The sequence below is a fragment of the Cherax quadricarinatus genome, chromosome 88 (assembly GCF_038502225.1).
Source record: "Cherax quadricarinatus isolate ZL_2023a chromosome 88, ASM3850222v1, whole genome shotgun sequence".
Classification (NCBI taxonomy): Eukaryota; Metazoa; Arthropoda; class Malacostraca; order Decapoda; family Parastacidae; genus Cherax; species Cherax quadricarinatus.
The window spans coordinates 2517481-2535960 of record NC_091379.1 but is presented as its reverse complement, the minus strand read 5'-3'; the positions used below and the strand labels follow the sequence as shown (position 1 = coordinate 2535960).

The following is an 18480-nucleotide window of genomic DNA, read 5'->3' as shown; positions in this document are numbered from 1 at the left end:
TGATAGTGGTAGTGGTGGTAGAAATAGTGGTAGTTTTGATAGTGGTAGTGGTGGTAGAACTAGTGGTAGTTTTGATAGTGGTAGTGGTGGTAGAAATAGTGGTAGTTTTGATAGTGGTAGTGGTGGTAGAACTAGTGGTAGTTTTGATAGTAGTAGTGGTGGTAGAACTAGTGGTAGTTTTGATAGTGGTAGTGGTGGTAGAACTAGTGGTAGTTTTGATAGTGGTAGTGGTGGTAGAACTAGTGATGGTGGTCGTTATTCTATTGCTTAGTCATTGACAATAACGGAGTCAAGTGAACCACTCGTCCACTCACACACGATCCTCCACCTTTCTTCATACAACTCAGAGGAGGAGGATGGCACTCAGCTCACACACTGTGGTCCGGGGGTCGATCCCCGTTACGGCTGGAAACATTAGGACGTGTTTCCTTAAGACACCTGATGTCCATGTTCACCCATCAATAAAATAGGTACCTGGGTGTTAGTTGACTAGTGTTTGTCGTATCCTGGAGACAAAACTGACCTAGGGACAAAACAGACCCGTGGCTGTCTTCAAAAAGGCACTGGACAGACACGTAAAGTCAGTATCTGACCAACCGGGCTGTAGTTCGTACGTCTGGTTGCATGCGGTCAACAGTAACAGCCTGGTTGATCAGGCCTTGATCCACCATGAGGCCTGGTCTCACACCAGGCCGCGGGGGGGCAATGACCCCCGAAACCCTCTCTAGGTATACTCCATGTATAACAAGGAGCTTTCTATATAGTATGTTATTGATGTCAACTATGGTCTGTATACCTTGTACATGTACTGGTAGTAAATATTATTGTGTGAGTGTTGGTAGTGGGTGGATGACTGGAGTGTTGGTAGTGGGTGGATGACTGGAGTGTTGGTAGTGGGTGGATGACTGGAGTGTTGGTAGTGGGTGGATGACTGGAGTGATGGTAGTGGGTGGATGACTGGAGTGTTGGTAGTGGGTGAATGACTGGAGTGTTGGTAGTGGGTGGATGACTGGAGTGTTGTGTTATTGATCTCAACTATGGTCTGTATACCTTGGATTGGTAGTGGGTGGATGACTGGAGTGTATTGATGTCAACTATGGTGACATGTACTGGTAGTAAATATGGTAGTTGATGACTGAGTGTTGGTAGTGGGTGGATGACTGGAGTGTTGGTAGTGGGTGGATGACTGGAGTGTTGGTAGTGGGTGGATGACTGGAGTGTTGGTAGTGGGTGGATGACTGGAGTGTTGGTGGATGTTGGTAGTGGGTGGATGACTGGAGTGTTGGTAGTGGGTGGATGTAGATGACTGGAGGTGGTAGTGGGTGGATGTGGATGACTGGAGTGATGGTAGTGGGTGGATGACTGGAGTGTTGGTAGTGGGTGGATGACTGGAGTGTTGGTAGTGGGTGGATGACTGGAGTGTTGGTAGTGGGTGGATGACTGGAGTGTTGGTAGTGGGTGGATGTAGTAGTGGGTGGATGACTGGAGTGTTGGTAGTGGGTGGATGACTGGAGTGTTGGTAGTGGGTGGATGACTGGAGTGTTGTGGAGTGTTGGTAGTGGGTGGATGACTGGAGTGTTGGTAGTGGGTGGATGACTGGATGTGTTGGTAGTGGGTGGATGACTGGAGTGTTGGTAGTGGGTGGATGACTGGAGTGTTGGTAGTGGGTGGATGACTGGAGTGTTGGTAGTGGGTGGATGACTGTTGGTAGTGGGTGGATGACTGGAGTGTTGGTAGTGGGTGGATGACTGGAGTGTTGGTAGTGGGTGGATGACTGGAGTGTTGTAGTGGGTGGATGACTGGAGTGTTGGAGTGGGTGGATGACTGGAGTGGTAGTGGGTGGATGTGTTGGTAGTGGGTGGATGACTGGATGACTGGAGTGTTGGTAGTGGGTGGATGTGGAGTGTTGGTAGTGGGTGGATGACTGGAGTGGGTGGATGACTGGAGTGTTGGTAGTGGGTGGATGACTGGAGTGTTGGTAGTGGGTGGATGACTGGAGTGTTGGTAGTGGGTGGATGACTGGAGTGTTGGTAGTGGGGTGGTAGTGGGTGGATGACTGGAGTGTTGGTAGTGGGTGGATGACTGGAGTGTTGGTAGTGGGTGGATGACTGGAGTGTTGGTAGTGGGTGGATGACTGGAGTGTTGGTAGTGGGTGGATGACTGGAGTGTTGGTAGTGGGTGGATGACTGGAGTGTTGGTAGTGGGTGGATGACTGGAGTGTTGGTAGTGGGTGGATGACTGGAGTGTTGGTAGTGGGTGGATGACTGGAGTGTTGGTAGTGGGTGGATGACTGGAGTGTTGGTAGTGGGTGGATGACTGGAGTGTTGGTAGTGGGTGGATGACTGGAGTGTTGGTAGTGGGTGGATGACTGGAGTGTTGGTAGTGGGTGGATGACTGGAGTGTTGGTAGTGGGTGGATGACTGGAGTGTTGGTAGTGGGTGGATGACTGGAGTGTTGGTAGTGGGTGGATGACTGGAGTGATGGTAGTGGGTGGATGACTGGAGTGATGGTAGTGGGTGGATGACTGGAGTGTTGGTAGTGGGTGGATGACTGGAGTGATGGTAGTGGGTGGATGACTGGAGTGTTGGTAGTGGGTGGATGACTGGAGTGATGGTAGTGGGTGGATGACTGGAGTGATGGTAGTGGGTGGATGACTGGAGTGTTGGTAGTGGGTGGATGACTGGAGTGTTGGTAGTGGGTGGATGACTGGAGTGATGGTAGTGGGTGGATGACTGGAGTGTTGGTAGTGGGTGGATGACTGGAGTGTTGGTAGTGGGTGGATGACTGGAGTGATGGTAGTGGGTGGATGACTGGAGTGTTGGTAGTGGGTGGATGACTGGAGTGTTGGTAGTGGGTGGATGACTGGAGTGATGGTAGTGGGTGGATGACTGGAGTGTTGGTAGTGGGTGGATGACTGGAGTGTTGGTAGTGGGTGGATGACTGGAGTGATGGTAGTGGGTGGATGACTGGAGTGTTGGTAGTGGGTGGATGACTGGAGTGTTGGTAGTGGGTGGATGACTGGAGTGATGGTAGTGGGTGGATGACTGGAGTGTTGGTAGTGGGTGGATGACTGGAGTGTTGGTAGTGGGTGGATGACTGGAGTGATGGTAGTGGGTGGATGACTGGAGTGTTGGTAGTGGGTGGATGACTGGAGTGTTGGTAGTGGGTGGATGACTGGAGTGATGGTAGTGGGTGGATGACTGGAGTGTTGGTAGTGGGTGGATGACTGGAGTGTTGGTAGTGGGTGGATGACTGGAGTGATGGTAGTGGGTGGATGACTGGAGTGTTGGTAGTGGGTGGATGACTGGAGTGTTGGTAGTGGGTGGATGACTGGAGTGATGGTAGTGGGTGGATGACTGGAGTGTTGGTAGTGGGTGGATGACTGGAGTGTTGGTAGTGGGTGGATGACTGGAGTGATGGTAGTGGGTGGATGACTGGAGTGTTGGTAGTGGGTGGATGACTGGAGTGATGGTAGTGGGTGGATGACTGGAGTGTTGGTAGTGGGTGGATGACTGGAGTTATGGTAGTGGGTGGATGACTGGAGTGATGGTAGTGGGTGGATGACTGGAGTGATGGTAGTGGGTGGATGACTGGAGTGTTGGTAGTGGGTGGATGACTGGAGTGTTGGTAGTGGGTGGATGACTGGAGTGATGGTAATGGGTGGATGACTGGAGTGATGGTAGTGGGTGGATGACTGGAGTGTTGGTAGTGGGTGGATGACTGGAGTGATGGTAGTGGGTGGATGACTGGAGTGTTGGTAGTGGGTGGATGACTGGAGTGTTGGTAGTGGGTGGATGACTGGAGTGATGGTAGTGGGTGGATGACTGGAGTGATGGTAGTGGGTGGATGACTGGAGTGATGGTAGTGGGTGGATGACTGGAGTGATGGTAGTGGGTGGATGACTGGAGTGATGGTAGTGGGTGGATGACTGGAGTGTTGGTAGTGGGTGGATGACTGGAGTGATGGTAGTGGGTGGATGACTGGAGTGATGGTAGTGGGTGGATGACTGGAGTGTTGGTAGTGGGTGGATGACTGGAGTGTTGGTAGTGGGTGGATGACTGGAGTGTTGGTAGTGGGTGGATGACTGGAGTGATGGTAGTGGGTGGATGACTGGAGTGTTGGTAGTGGGTGGATGACTGGAGTGTTGGTAGTGGGTGGATGACTGGAGTGTTGGTAGTGGGTGGATGACTGGAGTGTTGGTAGTGGGTGGATGACTGGAGTGTTGGTAGTGGGTGGATGACTGGAGTGTTGGTAGTGGGTGGATGACTGGAGTGTTGGTAGTGGGTGGATGACTGGAGTGTTGGTAGTGGGTGGATGACTGGAGTGTTGGTAGTGGGTGGATGACTGGAGTGATGGTAGTGGGTGAATGACTGGAGTGTTGGTAGTGGGTGGATGACTGGAGTGTTGGTAGTGGGTGGATGACTGGAGTGTTGGTAGTGGGTGGATGACTGGAGTGTTGGTAGTGGGTGGATGACTGGAGCGTTGGTAGTGGGTGGATGACTGGAGTGTTGGTAGTGGGTGGATGACTGGAGTGTTGGATTAGATTAGATTTTGCCACCGAAATGGCTAGTTTATTGTGCGCCCCATATCCATCCTGTGGACGGTAGCGCGAGAGCATATGGATACACAAAAGGCCTAGGAACTAGGCCCCAAAGGGTTAACAGGAATACATATGGATTTATATCTACATATCTATAGTTCACTTATCTGTTACAAGCAAATTTAGGAAATTTGCTTAGTATATCTGGTATCTTATTTTCATTAATAAGATATCTTGACATGTCACATAGGTTATTATACTGTCTGTCTCTGTATTCTTCAATAAGTGGACAATTAAGCACATAGTGTTCAAGAGAGTGACCATATGCCTGATCACATAATTTACATTTAGTTTGATCATCATCTGTGTGTCTCCCAAACTGCCAGAAGTACTTGTAACCAAGCCTAAGCCTGGCCACTACAACATCAGTCAGTCTGTTCACATTGCAAGTTGCTCCATAAACATACTTATCTACGTTCATGTTATCATAGTGGGTTATAGATCTACTCAGGCTTCTAACTGCATTCCTATAACAATCATTTTCATTATTTACTTCTCTCCTAATATTATTCCTAATGCTAGACACAGTTATACCAAAGTTATATTCTACATTCTCCTTCTGGGTACTCTTCTTGGCTAACATATCAACTTTATCAACTTTGGCCTAGTATGGGCCAACAGGCCTGCTGCAGTGTTCCTCCTTTCTTATGTTCTTATGTTCTTATGTTCAATGTGTGATGGGATCCATAGCAATTGTACATTGATTCCTTTGTCCCTAATTTTTGAGTATCTATACCTGGCTTCTCCAATGAGCATGTTGTTGGAGTCATTATATGAGTCAAGAGCCTTCAATGATGACATAGAATCAGTAATGATGACAGAGTCAAGCTCAGTGTCATAGGTTAGCTTTAGCGCCATTAGGATTGCAAACAATTCAGTTTGCAGTGTAGACGCCCAGTTGTTAATTCTTATGCCTAACTCAACAAATTTATTATCGTTTTTAACAAGGGAGGTGGCAACAAGAGCAGATGCAGCCCTGCCAGAAGAGTGATGGTAGTGGGTGGATGACTGGAGTGATGGTAGTGGATAGATGACTGGAGTGTTGGTAGTGGGTGGATGACTGGAGTGTTGGTAGTGGGTGGATGACTGGAGTGATGGTAGTGGGTGAATGACTGGAGTGATGGTAGTGGATAGATGACTGGAGTGTTGGTAGTGGGTGGATGACTGGAATGTTGGTAGTGGGTGGATGACTGGAGTGTTGGTAGTGGGTGGATGACTGGAGTGTTGGTAGTGGGTGGATGACTGGAGTGTTGGTAGTGGGTGGATGACTGGAGTGATGGTAGTGGGTGAATGACTGGAGTGATGGTAGTGGATAGATGACTGGAGTGTTGGTAGTGGGTGGATGACTGGAGTGTTGGTAGTGGGTGGATGACTGCAGTGTTGGTAGTGGGTGGATGACTGGAGTGTTGGTAGTGGGTGGATGACTGGAGTGTTGGTAGTGGGTGGATGACTGCAGTGTTGGTAGTGGGTGGATGACTGGAGTGTTGGTAGTGGCATCAGTAAGATCTGTCTGATTCAGTAGTATATAAACGTTACAAAAGCAACAAGTTAGAGGTGTTCTCTAAGCGGCTAGTTTATTGTGTACCCGCAGTTCATCGTGTGAGTGTCACCGCAAACACCAGGATTACCACATTGCGTTATCACGCGCTGGAATGCGTCACACCTTGCGTCATTGTGTGCTGGAATGTGTCACATCTTGCGTCATGATGTAATATGCCACAGTGGCATATTACCAACCATTCTGGAAAAATACCCTGACTTTACCCACTGTAAATAACGCATAACCACTTAAACTTTTTTTATTACAAGCAAACCTGGAGTTTACCTGGAGTTTACCTGGAGTTTACCTGGAGTTTACCTGGAGTTTACTTGGAGTTTACCTTTCTAAAATATAAGGTATTTTTGTAATATTTTTGTGTGAACTAATTCGTGTGATCAGATATAAACATGTAAATACGTAGTTTATTATGACTAACTTGTTCAACTTTGAGAACTTTGTGGTACAGTCTCCAGACCCATTATGTACCTCTGTAATGTTGAAGTACAGTCCCTGGACCCATTATGTACCTCTGTAATGTTGAAGTACAGTCCCTGGGCCCATTATGTACCTCTGTAATGTTGAAGTACAGTCCCTGGACCCATTATGTACCTCTGTAATGTTGAAGTACAGTCCCTGGGCCCATTATGTACCTCTGTAATGTTGAAGTACAGTCCCTGGACCCATTATGTACCTCTGTAATGTTGAAGTACAGTCCCTGGGCCCATTATGTACCTCTGTAATGTTGAAGTACAGTCCCTGGACCCATTATGTACCTCTGTAATGTTGAAGTACAGTCCCTGGACCCATTATGTACCTCTGTAATGTTGAAGTACAGTCCCTGGGCCCATTATGTACCTCTGTAATGTTGAAGTACAGTCCCTGGACCCATTATGTACCTCTGTAATGTTGAAGTACAGTCCCTGGACCCATTATGTACCTCTGTAATGTTGAAGTACAGTCCCTGGACCCATTATGTACCTCTGTAATGTTGAAGTACAGTCCCTGGACTCATTATGTACCTCTGGAATGTTGAGGTACAGTCCCTGGACTCATTATGTAACTCTGGAATGTTGAGGTACAGTCCCTGGACCCATTATGTACCTCTGTAATGTTGAGGTACAGTCCCTGGACCCATTATGTACCTCTGTAATGTTGAGGTACAGTCCCTGGGCCCATTATGTACCTCTGGAATGTTGAGGTACAGTCCCTGGACCCATTATGTATCTCTGTAATGTTGAAGTACAGTCCCTGGACTCATTATGTACCTCTGGAATGTTGAGGTACAGTCCCTGGACCCATTATGTACCTCTGGAATGTTAAGGTACAGTCCCTGAACCCATTGTGTGTCTCTATAGTATTGAGATACAGTCCCTGGACCCATTACGTGTCTGTAATGTTGAGGTACAGTCCCTAGACACATTATGTACCTCTGTAATGTTGAAGTACAGTCCTTGGACCCATTATGTGCCTGCAAATATTTCAGTCGCTATTCCACTAACATCCAGAGGTTGGTTTATTAAGGTTTATCAAGGCTGCATGTCGCCTCTTGGCCTCTAATCAGGGTTACTTTAATACTTAAAACAGGGATTAAATTAAGCTCTCGGTGTGTATACACTAAAAGATATATACCTCTCAGTGTATATACACTGAGAGATGTATACGTCTCAGTGTATATATCCTGAGTATCCAGGGATCTCAGTAAAGTCGTGTATGTAATAATGTTGGTAGAATTACCGACAATATGTTGGGTAAAAGGACACAAGTGCAACTAATGTGACATTGTTATTGTGGCAACGTTTCGCTCTCCAGGACCTGACAAAGCTCCTGGAGATGTATATGTGACTTTTTACCTAACAAAGTGGTGTGTGTGTCGCGTGCGGGATCGCGGAGACGCACCGCGACACATATCAGCACACAAAGGCCACGGTACTCCTCATTGTGTATCCCTCACCATTGTGTGAGTATCCCTCACTAATGTGAGTATCCTTCACCAGTACACCAACGCGGTGGCGGCCACTCTTAACAATGCCTCGCGACAGTCGACAATTTACAACGTTTGTTGTATTACTCTTTTCACTCTCCATGATGCTGTCAGAGATTGCAAGAGAGTTCTGTTATCGCCACTCTTTTGTTGTTAAGTTTGTGTAAGGGTATGTCAGGTCAGGTCAAGTTAGGGTCAATTAGGTTACAATACATGAGAGCTTAATAAAGAGTTGGTTTTTGCTGCAGTGTATGACAAGAATCCGTATTAACAGCCTGGTTGATCAGACCCTGATCCACCATGAGACCTGGTCGTCTCAGACCGGGCCGCGGGGGCGTTGACCCCCCCGAAACTCTCTCCAGGTATATAGCAAAATGCTGTCCGTTGTGGTTTGTTGCTTGGTTCACAAGCAAAATGGCCTGGGTTCGATACCCAGGCTGGGCGAGACGTATAGGCAAGTTTCTTTATATTTGCTGCCCTTGTTCGTCAGGGGTGTCCCGTAGTTCGGTTGGTAGCGCACTCATCTCACACACTGAGGTCCGTAGTTCGATCCCCGGTACGGGTGAAAATATTTTACGCATGTTTCCTTAAGACGCCTGCTGCCCCTGTTCACCTAGCAGTAAGTAGGTACCTAGGTGGTAGCCGACTGGTATGAGTCATATCCTGGAGACAAAATTAACCTAAAGCTGCCCGAAGTGCTCTGCATAACCAGAGTAGAAACATTGGACGTGTTTCTTTCCACCTGTTGTCTATGTTCCCCATCAGTAAAATGGGTACCTGGGTGTTAGTCGACTGGTGTGGGTCGCATCCTGGGACACTGACCTAAGGAGGCCTGGTCACAGACCGGGCCGCGGGGGCGTTGACCCCCGGAACTCTCTTCAGATAAACTCCAGATATAGTGTGTCATTGATGTCAGCTATGGTCTGTATAAGTTGTATCATGTACTTGTAGATATAAAGATTACTATTATGAACAGGAAATAGGTACCTGGGTGTCAATCGGCTGTTGTGCGTGTTATCTTGGGCTGGGTGAGAGACACATGTATCCCTACACATCCTGCCCCTGCTCACGAAACAGGAAACAGGTACCTGAGTTACATTACTGTGTGGCAGCCTGGAGAGGGTGGTAGTATACCTGAGAGACGGCTGACCTTTCGAAATAAGCTGAGGTAGGATAACACCTTTTAATCTATAGATTGAATCGTATAAAAGAATCAGTTACCCACATACAGAGTTGAATTCCCTCAATCGTGTCAGGTCTGTTGGGTATCCGCATAGATCTGTACTCGTGTCACTGATAGCGAGGACACTGTTCTCCTCCTTTAACCCATTCACTCGAGAATGAAATATGTCTGAGGATATATTTCTGCTGATTTATTACTAAAGCGACATATTCATTGGGTAATTTACAGTCTGAAAGAAAATGATATATTGGCAGTTTGAAAACTCTGAGAGATGTGAATGTTATTTAGCTGTGATGAGGACTTTTATCCAAGGGAGGGTTAGCCACCCAGGATAACCCGGGGGTGGGTTAGTAGTAGGTATCTGAGTGACTAACACCCAGGTACCTACTTACTGCTAGGTGAACAGGGACAGCAGGTGTCTTAATGAAATACGTCCAAGTGTTTCTACCCGTACCGGGGATCGACCCCCGGACCTCAGTGTGTGAGCTGAGTGCATTACCAACCCAGCCACAGGACATCCCAGAGGTACTCACAGAAGACAACACAGAGATATGCCATGAATAAGGTAAAATATTTAACGACGCATTCACTGAGGTGGCACAGACGGTACCAGAAAGAAGGGTTGACAGAGGTGTCAAAGACGGTGCCAGAAAGAAGGGTTGCCAGAGGTGACAAAGACGGTGCCAGAAAGAAGGGTTGACAGGGCTAAACAATAGGATCGGGATGGAATTCGTATATGGAAATAAGTAGTGAAGATAATATAAGAGGTGGAACCAGTGGCGTCGTAAAGGAGGAGCGGCCCCCCTGGTGACACCAACCCTAGCGACGCCTCTAGGTGGAACATCACAAACCAATTGAGTGAAAACTTTCGCCATGGATGTGAGTGAATAGTTTATAAACCTGACAAGTTAATAAGCTCTGTCTCCACGAATATACTCCACTGATAGACTGAGCACATCGACTCCAGGCTGAGGGACTGATTACCTTACGTTGCTCTCTATCTTCCACCTTTCTCTGCATTGGACTGAAGAAGCCACTGGCGAAGCGTTTCCAGAATAAAGATACCCAAATGTTGGACAAGTGTCTCGTGTATCATTGACCATGGATACTGAAAAGTGGAAAACCAATGTGAGCCAGTTGCACAGATTTAGAATATGTCGTAAGAAACAGGAAAGCCGACAGACGGCTGGAACACTGCAAATGTGGTCCCAATATACAAGGAGTACAGACAAGAGATATTGAATTACATGCCAGTCTCAATGGCGTGTATGCTGTTCAAAGCACACACACACACACACACAGAACTACATAGGTTTCCCACTCTGAGGCAATCAGGATAAAACAAAAATGGGCTGCCAGAGAGCAACAAGAAAAACCAAGGGACAGGAGGAGGAAAATGCAAAGGAAGATTGGGCAGCAGAGCTCATAAAAAGGGATCATGAATGGGAAAAGAAACTAGAAGAACTTAGCATGAGAATGGAAGAGAGGATAGATATGGAAAGCAGGAAGTGGGAGGTGCATGTCAAAGCAGCAGAAGCTAGGATACAGAGTTTAGAAGAGGAATTGAAAAATCTGAAACAGCCTAAAGAACTAAAGAACATTTTGGGATTGACAACAGAGACTGCTACCTCAGCCACAAATAAGGGGACTGTAGGGAAAGAAGGGACACAACTGCATGGAGATGCTCTATCAGAGGAGACTGTAGCAAATGAAAGAGCTAAGCTTTATGTGGAGGCCCTAACAGACAACAACAGAGCCCAAGGAAAGCCGAGAAGGGAAAATGACAGGCCACTGAGCCCAAGTACATTAGCCAGTGAAACTGATGAAAGGAAAGCTGCAGTGGAGGAAACCAAATTAAATGAGGGGATACACAGGGATATGCAGTGGGAGAATGAAAGGGTGAGGTCAGTCTTTGTGTATGGGCTCCAGGAAGTCGAAGGGGAAACATATGAAGCAAGAAAACAAGGGGAAAAAAAGCAATTGAAAGCATCATGAAAGCAATAGGAGAAGACGATATGACCCAGCTGAAAATTTTTCGGAGAATAGGGGGGTTTGTAAAAAAAAGAACCCGGCCAGTGAGAGTGACCTTCAAGGCAGAAGCGACTCGGACCAGGATCCTGCAGGAGAAAGCACGATTAAGGGACATGACGGCATACAGGAAGGTGTATCTAGACCGCGACAGAACACAAGAAGAAAGGAAGAAACTGAGAGAGATGGTACAAAGGCGAAAGGAGGAAAGAGAGGGGATGGAGAAGACAGACAGGAGATCCCAGACCCAGGAAGATCAAATACAGCCTCCCTCACAACTTCCTATAGAAGCCTCCCAACCAGGTCAACCCCAGTGCAACCAAACACTCTAAATCAAAACACCCATGCCACATCCAATGCCCCCACCCACTACATTACAAACTCCACCCCCACAGCAACAACCCATAGTTCCTTACCAGGTCTCCCATTTTCACAACCCCAATATACCTCCCAGACCACAGTCTTAGAAAAGAAGTTGAAGGTGTGGTATACAAATGCAGATGGAATAACAAACAAGTATGAGGAGTGGCACGAAAGAATCAGACATCCCCAGACATAATGGCACTCACAGAAACAAAACTCACCAGAATAATAACAGATTCAATCTTTCCATCCGGATATCAAATCCTCAGGAAAGACAGAGGGAGGAGAGGGGGAGGAGGAGTTGCACTGCTCATTAAAAACCAGTGGGGTTTTGAGAAAATGGAAGGAATGGATGGCATGGGCGAAAGGGACTACTTAGTAGGAACAATCCAGTCTGAGGGACATAAGGTGATAATTGCAGTAATGTACAACCCACCACAGAACTGCAGGAGGCCAAGAGAAGAATACGATGAGAGCAACAGAGCAATGATCGACACACTAGCCGAGGTGGCCAGGAGAGCACACATGGGGGGAGCAAAGTTACTAGTTATGGGTGATTTCAATCACAAGGAGATTGACTGGGAAAACCTGGAGCCCCATGGGGGTCCCGAAACATGGAGAGCCAAGATGATGCATGTGGTACTGGAGAACCTCATGCATCAGCATGTTAGAGACACTACCAGAGAGAGAGGAGAGGATGAACCAGCAAGGTTGGACCTTGTATTCACCATGAGTAGTTCGGACATCGAGGGTATCATGTATGAAAGGCCCATGTGGTTCTGTGCTTTGACTACATAGTTGAGCTCCAAGTGGAGAGAGTAGCAGGAATAGGCTGGGAAAAAAACAAACTACAAAGGGGGAACTACTCAGGCATGAGGAACTTCCTTCAAGACATTCAGTGGGAGAGGGAACTGACAGGAAAACCAGTACAAGAAATGATGGACTATGTAGCAACAAAATGCAAGGAGGCAGAGGAGAGGTTTGTTCCCAAGGGAAACAGAAATAATGGGAAGAACAGAACGAGTCCTTGGTTCACCCAAAGGTGTAGGGAGGCAAAAACTAGGTGTACTAGAGAATGGAAAAGGTACAGAAGACAGAGAACTCAGGAAAATAAAGAAATCAGCCGAAGAGCCAGAAACGAATATGCACAGATAAGAAGGGAGGCTCAGAGACAACATGAAAATGACATAGCATCAAAAGTAAAGACTGACCCGAAGCTGTTGTACAGCCACATCAGGAGGAAAACAACAGTCAAGGACCAGGTAATCAGACTAAGGAAGGGTGATGGGGAATTCACAAGAAACGACCGAGAGGTATGTCAGGAGCTCAACACAAGATTTAAAGAGGTATTTACAGTGGAAACCAGTAGGACTCCAAGAAATCAGAACAGGGGGGCACACCAGCAAGTGCTAGATGAGGTACATATAACCAAGGAGGAGGTGAAGAAGCTGCTATGCGAACTTGACACCTCAAAGGCGGTGGGACCAGACAACATCTCTCCATGGGTCCTTAAAGAGGGAGCAGAGATATTGTGTGAGCCATTAACAAAGATCTTCAACACATCATTTGAAACTGGGCAACTCCCTGAGGTATGGAAAATGGCAAATGTAGTCCCAATTTTTAAAAAGGGAGACAGACATGAGGCACTAAACTACAGACCTGTATCACTAACGTGTATAGTATGCAAGGTCATGGAGATCATCAGGAGGAGAGTGGTGGGGCACCTGGAAAGAAACAAGTGTATAATTGACAACCAGCACGGTTTCAGGGAAGGAAAATCCTGTGTCACAAACCTACTAGAGTTTTATGACAAGGTGACAGAAGTAAGACAAGAGAGAGAGCGGGGTGGATCGACTGCGTATTTTTGGACTGCAAGAAGGCTTTCGACACAGTTCCTCACAAGAGGTTACTGCAAAAGCTAGAGGACCAGGCACACATAACAGGAAAGGCACTGCAATGGATCAGAGAATATCTGACAGGGAGGCAACAACGAGTCATGGTACGCGACGAGGTGTCAGAGTGGGCGCCTGTGACAAGCGGGGTTCCACAGGGGTCAGTCCTAGGACCTGTGCTGTTCTTGGTATACGTGAACGACATAACGGAAGGGATAGACTCAGAAGTGTCCTTGTTTGCAGATGATGTGAAGTTAATGAGAAGAATCAAATCGGACGAGGATCAGGCAGGACTACAAAGAGACCTGGACAGGCTACAAGCCTGGTCCAGCAACTGGCTCCTTGAATTTAACCCTGCCAAATGCAAAGTCATGAAGATTGGGGAAGGGCAAAGAAGACCGCACACACAATATAGTTTAGATGGCCAAAGACTGCAAACCTCACTCAAGGAAAAAGATCTGGGGGTGAGTATAACACCGAACATATCTCCTGAGGCGCACATCAATCAGATAACTGCTGCAGCATACGGGCGCCTGGCAAACCTACGGATAGCGTTCCGATACCTCAGTAAGGATTCGTTTAAGACTGTATACCATCTACGTCAGGCCCATACTGGAGTATGCAGCACCAGTTTGGACTCCACACCTAGTCAAGCACGTCAAGAAATTAGAAAAAGTGCAAAGGTTTGCAACAAGACTAGTCCCAGAGCTACGGGGATTGTCCTATGAAGAAAGGTTGAGGGAAATCGGCCTGACGACACTGGAGGCCAGGAGGGTCAGGGGAGACATGATAACGACATATAAAATACTGCGCAGAATAGACGAAGTGGACAAAGACGGGATGTTCCAGAGATGGGACACAGACACAAGAGGTCACAATTGGAAGTTGAAGACTCAGATGAATCAAAGGGATGTTAGGAAGTATTTCTTCAGTCATAGAGTAGTCAGGCCATGGAATAGCCTAGAAGGTGATGTGGTAGAGGCAGGAACCATACATAGTTTTAAGGCGAGGTATGATAGAGCTCATGGGGCAGGGAGAGAGAGGACCTAGTAGCAATCAGCGAAGAGGCGGGGCCAGGAGCTGTGAATCGACCCCTGCAACCACAAATAGGTGAGTACAAATAGGTGAGTACACACACACACACACACACACACACACACACACACAGGAACTGAAGGGGACAGGCCAAACTATAAAAGGGGGGACTACACAGGTATGAGAAACTTCCTGCAGGAGGTTCTGTGGGACAGAGAAATGGTAGGAAAATCAGTAAACGAGATGATGGAATATGTGGCAACAAAGTGCAAGGAGGCAGAGGAAAGTTTTATTCCCAAGGGAAACAGAAATAATAGGAAGACCAAAACGAGTCCTTGGTTTACCCGAAGGTGTAGGGAGGCAAAAACTAAGTGCAACAGAGAATGGAAAAGGTACAGGAGGCATAGGACCCAGGAAAACAAGGAGATTAGTAGAAGAGCCAGAAACGAGTATGCGCAGATAAGGAGGGAGGCCCAGCGACAGTATGAAAACGACATAGCATCGAAAGTCAAATCTGACCCGAAACTGCTGTATAGCCACATTAGGAGGAAGACAACAGTCAAGGACCAGGTGATAAGGCTGAGGAAAGAAGGTGGAGAACTCACAAGAAACGATCAAGAGGTATGTGAGGAGCTCAACACGAGATTTAAGGAAGTATTTACAGTAGAGACAGGAAGGACTCTGGGGGGACAGACCAGATGGGGACACCAACAAGGAATACACCAACAAGTGTTGGACGATATACATACAGATGAGGAGGAGGTGAAGAAACTGCTAAGGGACATCGATACCTCAAAGGCAATGGGACCGGACAACATCTCTCCATGGGTCCTTAGAGAGGGAGCAGATATGTTGTGCATACCACTTACCACAATCTTCAACACATCCCTGGAAACTGGGCAACTACCTGAGGTATGGAAGACGGCAAATGTAGTTCCCATTTTCAAAAAAGGAGACAGAAAAGAGGCACTAAACTATAGACCTGTGTCATTGACGTGTATAGTATGCAAAATTATGGAGAAGATTATCAGGAGGAGAGTGGTGGAGCACCTGGAACGGAACAGGAGTATAAATGCCAACCAGCACGGATTCACGGAAGGCAAATCCTGTGTCACAAACCTTCTGGAGTTTTATGATAAAATAACAGAAGTAAGACAAGAGAGAGAGGGGTGGGTTGATTGCATCTTCTTGGACTGCAAGAAGGCCTTTGACACAGTTCCTCACAAGAGATTAGTGCAGAAGCTAGAGCATCAGGCGCATATAACAGTGGGCACCTGTGACGAGCGGGGTCCCACAGGGGTCGGTCCTAGGACCAGTGCTATTTTTGGTATATGTGAACGACATGACGGAAGGGTTAGACTCAGAAGTGTCCCTGTTTGCAGATGATGTGAAGTTAATGAGGAGAATTAAATCTGATGAGGACCAGGCAGGACTTCAAAGAGACCTGGACAGACTGGACACCTGGTCCAGCAAATGGCTTCTCGAATTTAATCCTGCCAAATGCAAAGTCATGAAGATAGGGGAAGGGCACAGAAGACCACAGACAGAGTATAGGCTAGGTGGCCAAAGACTGCAAACCTCACTCAAGGAGAAAGATCTTGGGGTGAGTATAACACCGAGCATGTCTCCGGAAGCACACATCAATCAGATAACTGCTGCAGCATATGGGCGCCTGGCAAACTTGAGAACAGCATTCCGACACCTTAGTAAGGAATCATTCAAGACACTGTACACCGTGTATGTCAGGCCCATACTGGAGTATGCAGCACCTGTTTGGAACCCGCACTTGATAAAGCACGTCAAGAAACTAGAGAAAGTACAAAGGTTTGCAACAAGGTTAGTTCCAGAGCTAAGGGGAATGTCCTATGAAGAAAGATTAAGGGAAATCGGCCTGACGACACTGGAGGACAGGAGGGTCAGGGGAGACATGATAACGACATATAAAATACTGCGTGGAATAGACAAGGTGGACAAGGACAGGATGTTCCAGGGAGGGGACACAGAAACAAGAGGCCACAATTGGAAGTTGAAGACACAAATGAGTCAGAGAGATAGTAGGAAGTATTTCTTCAGTCATAGAGTTGTAAGGCAGTGGAATAGCCTAGAAAATGACGTAGTGGAGGCAGGAACCATACACAGTTTTAAGACGAGGTTTGATAAAGCTCATGGAGCGGGGAGAGAGAGGGTCTAGTAGCAACCGGTGAAGAGGCGGGGCCAGGAGCTAGGACTCGACCCCTGCAACCACAAATAGGTGAGTACAAATAGGTGAGTACACACACACACACACACGCACACGCACACACACACACACACACACACACACACACACACACACACACACACACACACACACACACACACACACACACACACACACACAAGGGTGGGCAGACTGCATTTTCTTGGACTGCAAGATGGCCTTCGACACAGTTCCTCATAAGAGATTAGTACAGAAGCTACAGGATCAGGCGCGCATAACAGGAAGGGGACTGTAATAAAGTTGGTAGAATTACCGACAATATGTAAAGTAAAAGGACACAAGTGCAATTAATGTGATATTTTTATTGTGGCAACGTTTCGCTCTCCTGGCGAGCAAAACGTTGCCACAATAAGGAAGGGGACTGCAATGGATCAGATAATACCTGACAGGGAGGCAACAGCGAGTCATGGTAGGTGACGAGGTGTTAGAATGGGCGCCTGTGACGAACGGGGTGTCACAGGGGTCAATCCTAGGACCAGTGCTGTTTTTGGTATATGTGAATGACATGACTGAAGGGGTAGACTCAGATGTGTCCTTGTTTGCAGATGATGTGAAGAGAATTAAATCGGATGAGGATCAGGCAGGACTACAAAGAGACCTGGACAGGCTGTAAGCCTGGTCCAACAACTGGCTCCTCGAATTTAACCCCGCTAAATGTAAAGTCATGAAAATCGGGAAAGGGCAAAGAAGACCGCAGACAGAGAGGAGCACATCAACCAGATAACTGCTGCAGCAGTTATCTGTCGTCGGCCTAACGACACTGGAGAACAGGACGGTCAGGGGAGACATGATTACAACATACAAAATACTGAGAGGAATTGACAAGGTGGACAGAGACTGAAAGTTCCAGAGATGGGACACAGATACAAGGGGTCACAATTGGAAATTGAAGACTCAGGTGAGTCAAAGGGATGTTAGGAAGTATTTCTTTAGTCATAGAGTTGTCAGGAAGTGGAATAGTCTGGCAAGCGACGTAGTGGAGGCAGGAACCATACATAGTTTTAAGACGAGGTATGATAAATCTCATGGAGTAGGGAAAGTTACCTAGTAACGAACAGTGAAGAGGCGGGATCAGGAGCTGTGAATCGATCCCTGCAACCACAATTAAGTAAGTACACACACACACACACACACAGATGAGGCACAATAAAGCTCTTGGAAAAGGAAGAGAGTGGACCTAGTAGCGACCAGCGAAGAGGCGGGCCCAGGAGCTGTGAATCGACATTGCAATCACATACAGATGAGTATATATATGTGAGTACACACATGCACACACAAGTACAAGCAGTTATGCATACATCAATCATTCAGAGCAGCGAAGGGGTTACTTTACAAATAAGATTTATGTTGAACGTACATAACTCACAATACAGACCAACACATCACCCTCCGCTAGACTCCTCAAGTCAGACTTACCTTGACAGGGTCGAAGTCAGTCTTGAGTGTAACATTAGCACAGTCTCCAAACTCGAGGAACTCTGGGATGCCCAGCCAGGCCAGTGCTGGTTCTGATACACTCACCACCATCACTACACACGCCAAGCACTCTCTTAAAACACTCAATGGCATTTCTCTATCCTCTTTAAGATTCTCCTGTG

At 47.1% G+C, this 18480-nt stretch overlaps 1 protein-coding gene across 1 annotated transcript in view; it reads right to left on the bottom strand.

The window, feature by feature from the left end:
* The window catches only part of LOC128698593 (crustacyanin-A2 subunit), a 43279-nt gene that overhangs the window by 24575 nt on the left and 224 nt on the right, over positions 1 to 18480 (bottom strand). Inside the window, exon 2 of the mRNA XM_053790922.2 lies at positions 18299 to 18480. Coding sequence (XP_053646897.2) covers positions 18299 to 18451 — 153 coding nt within the window. The 5' untranslated portion in view covers positions 18452 to 18480. The remainder of the gene's footprint in view (positions 1 to 18298) is intronic.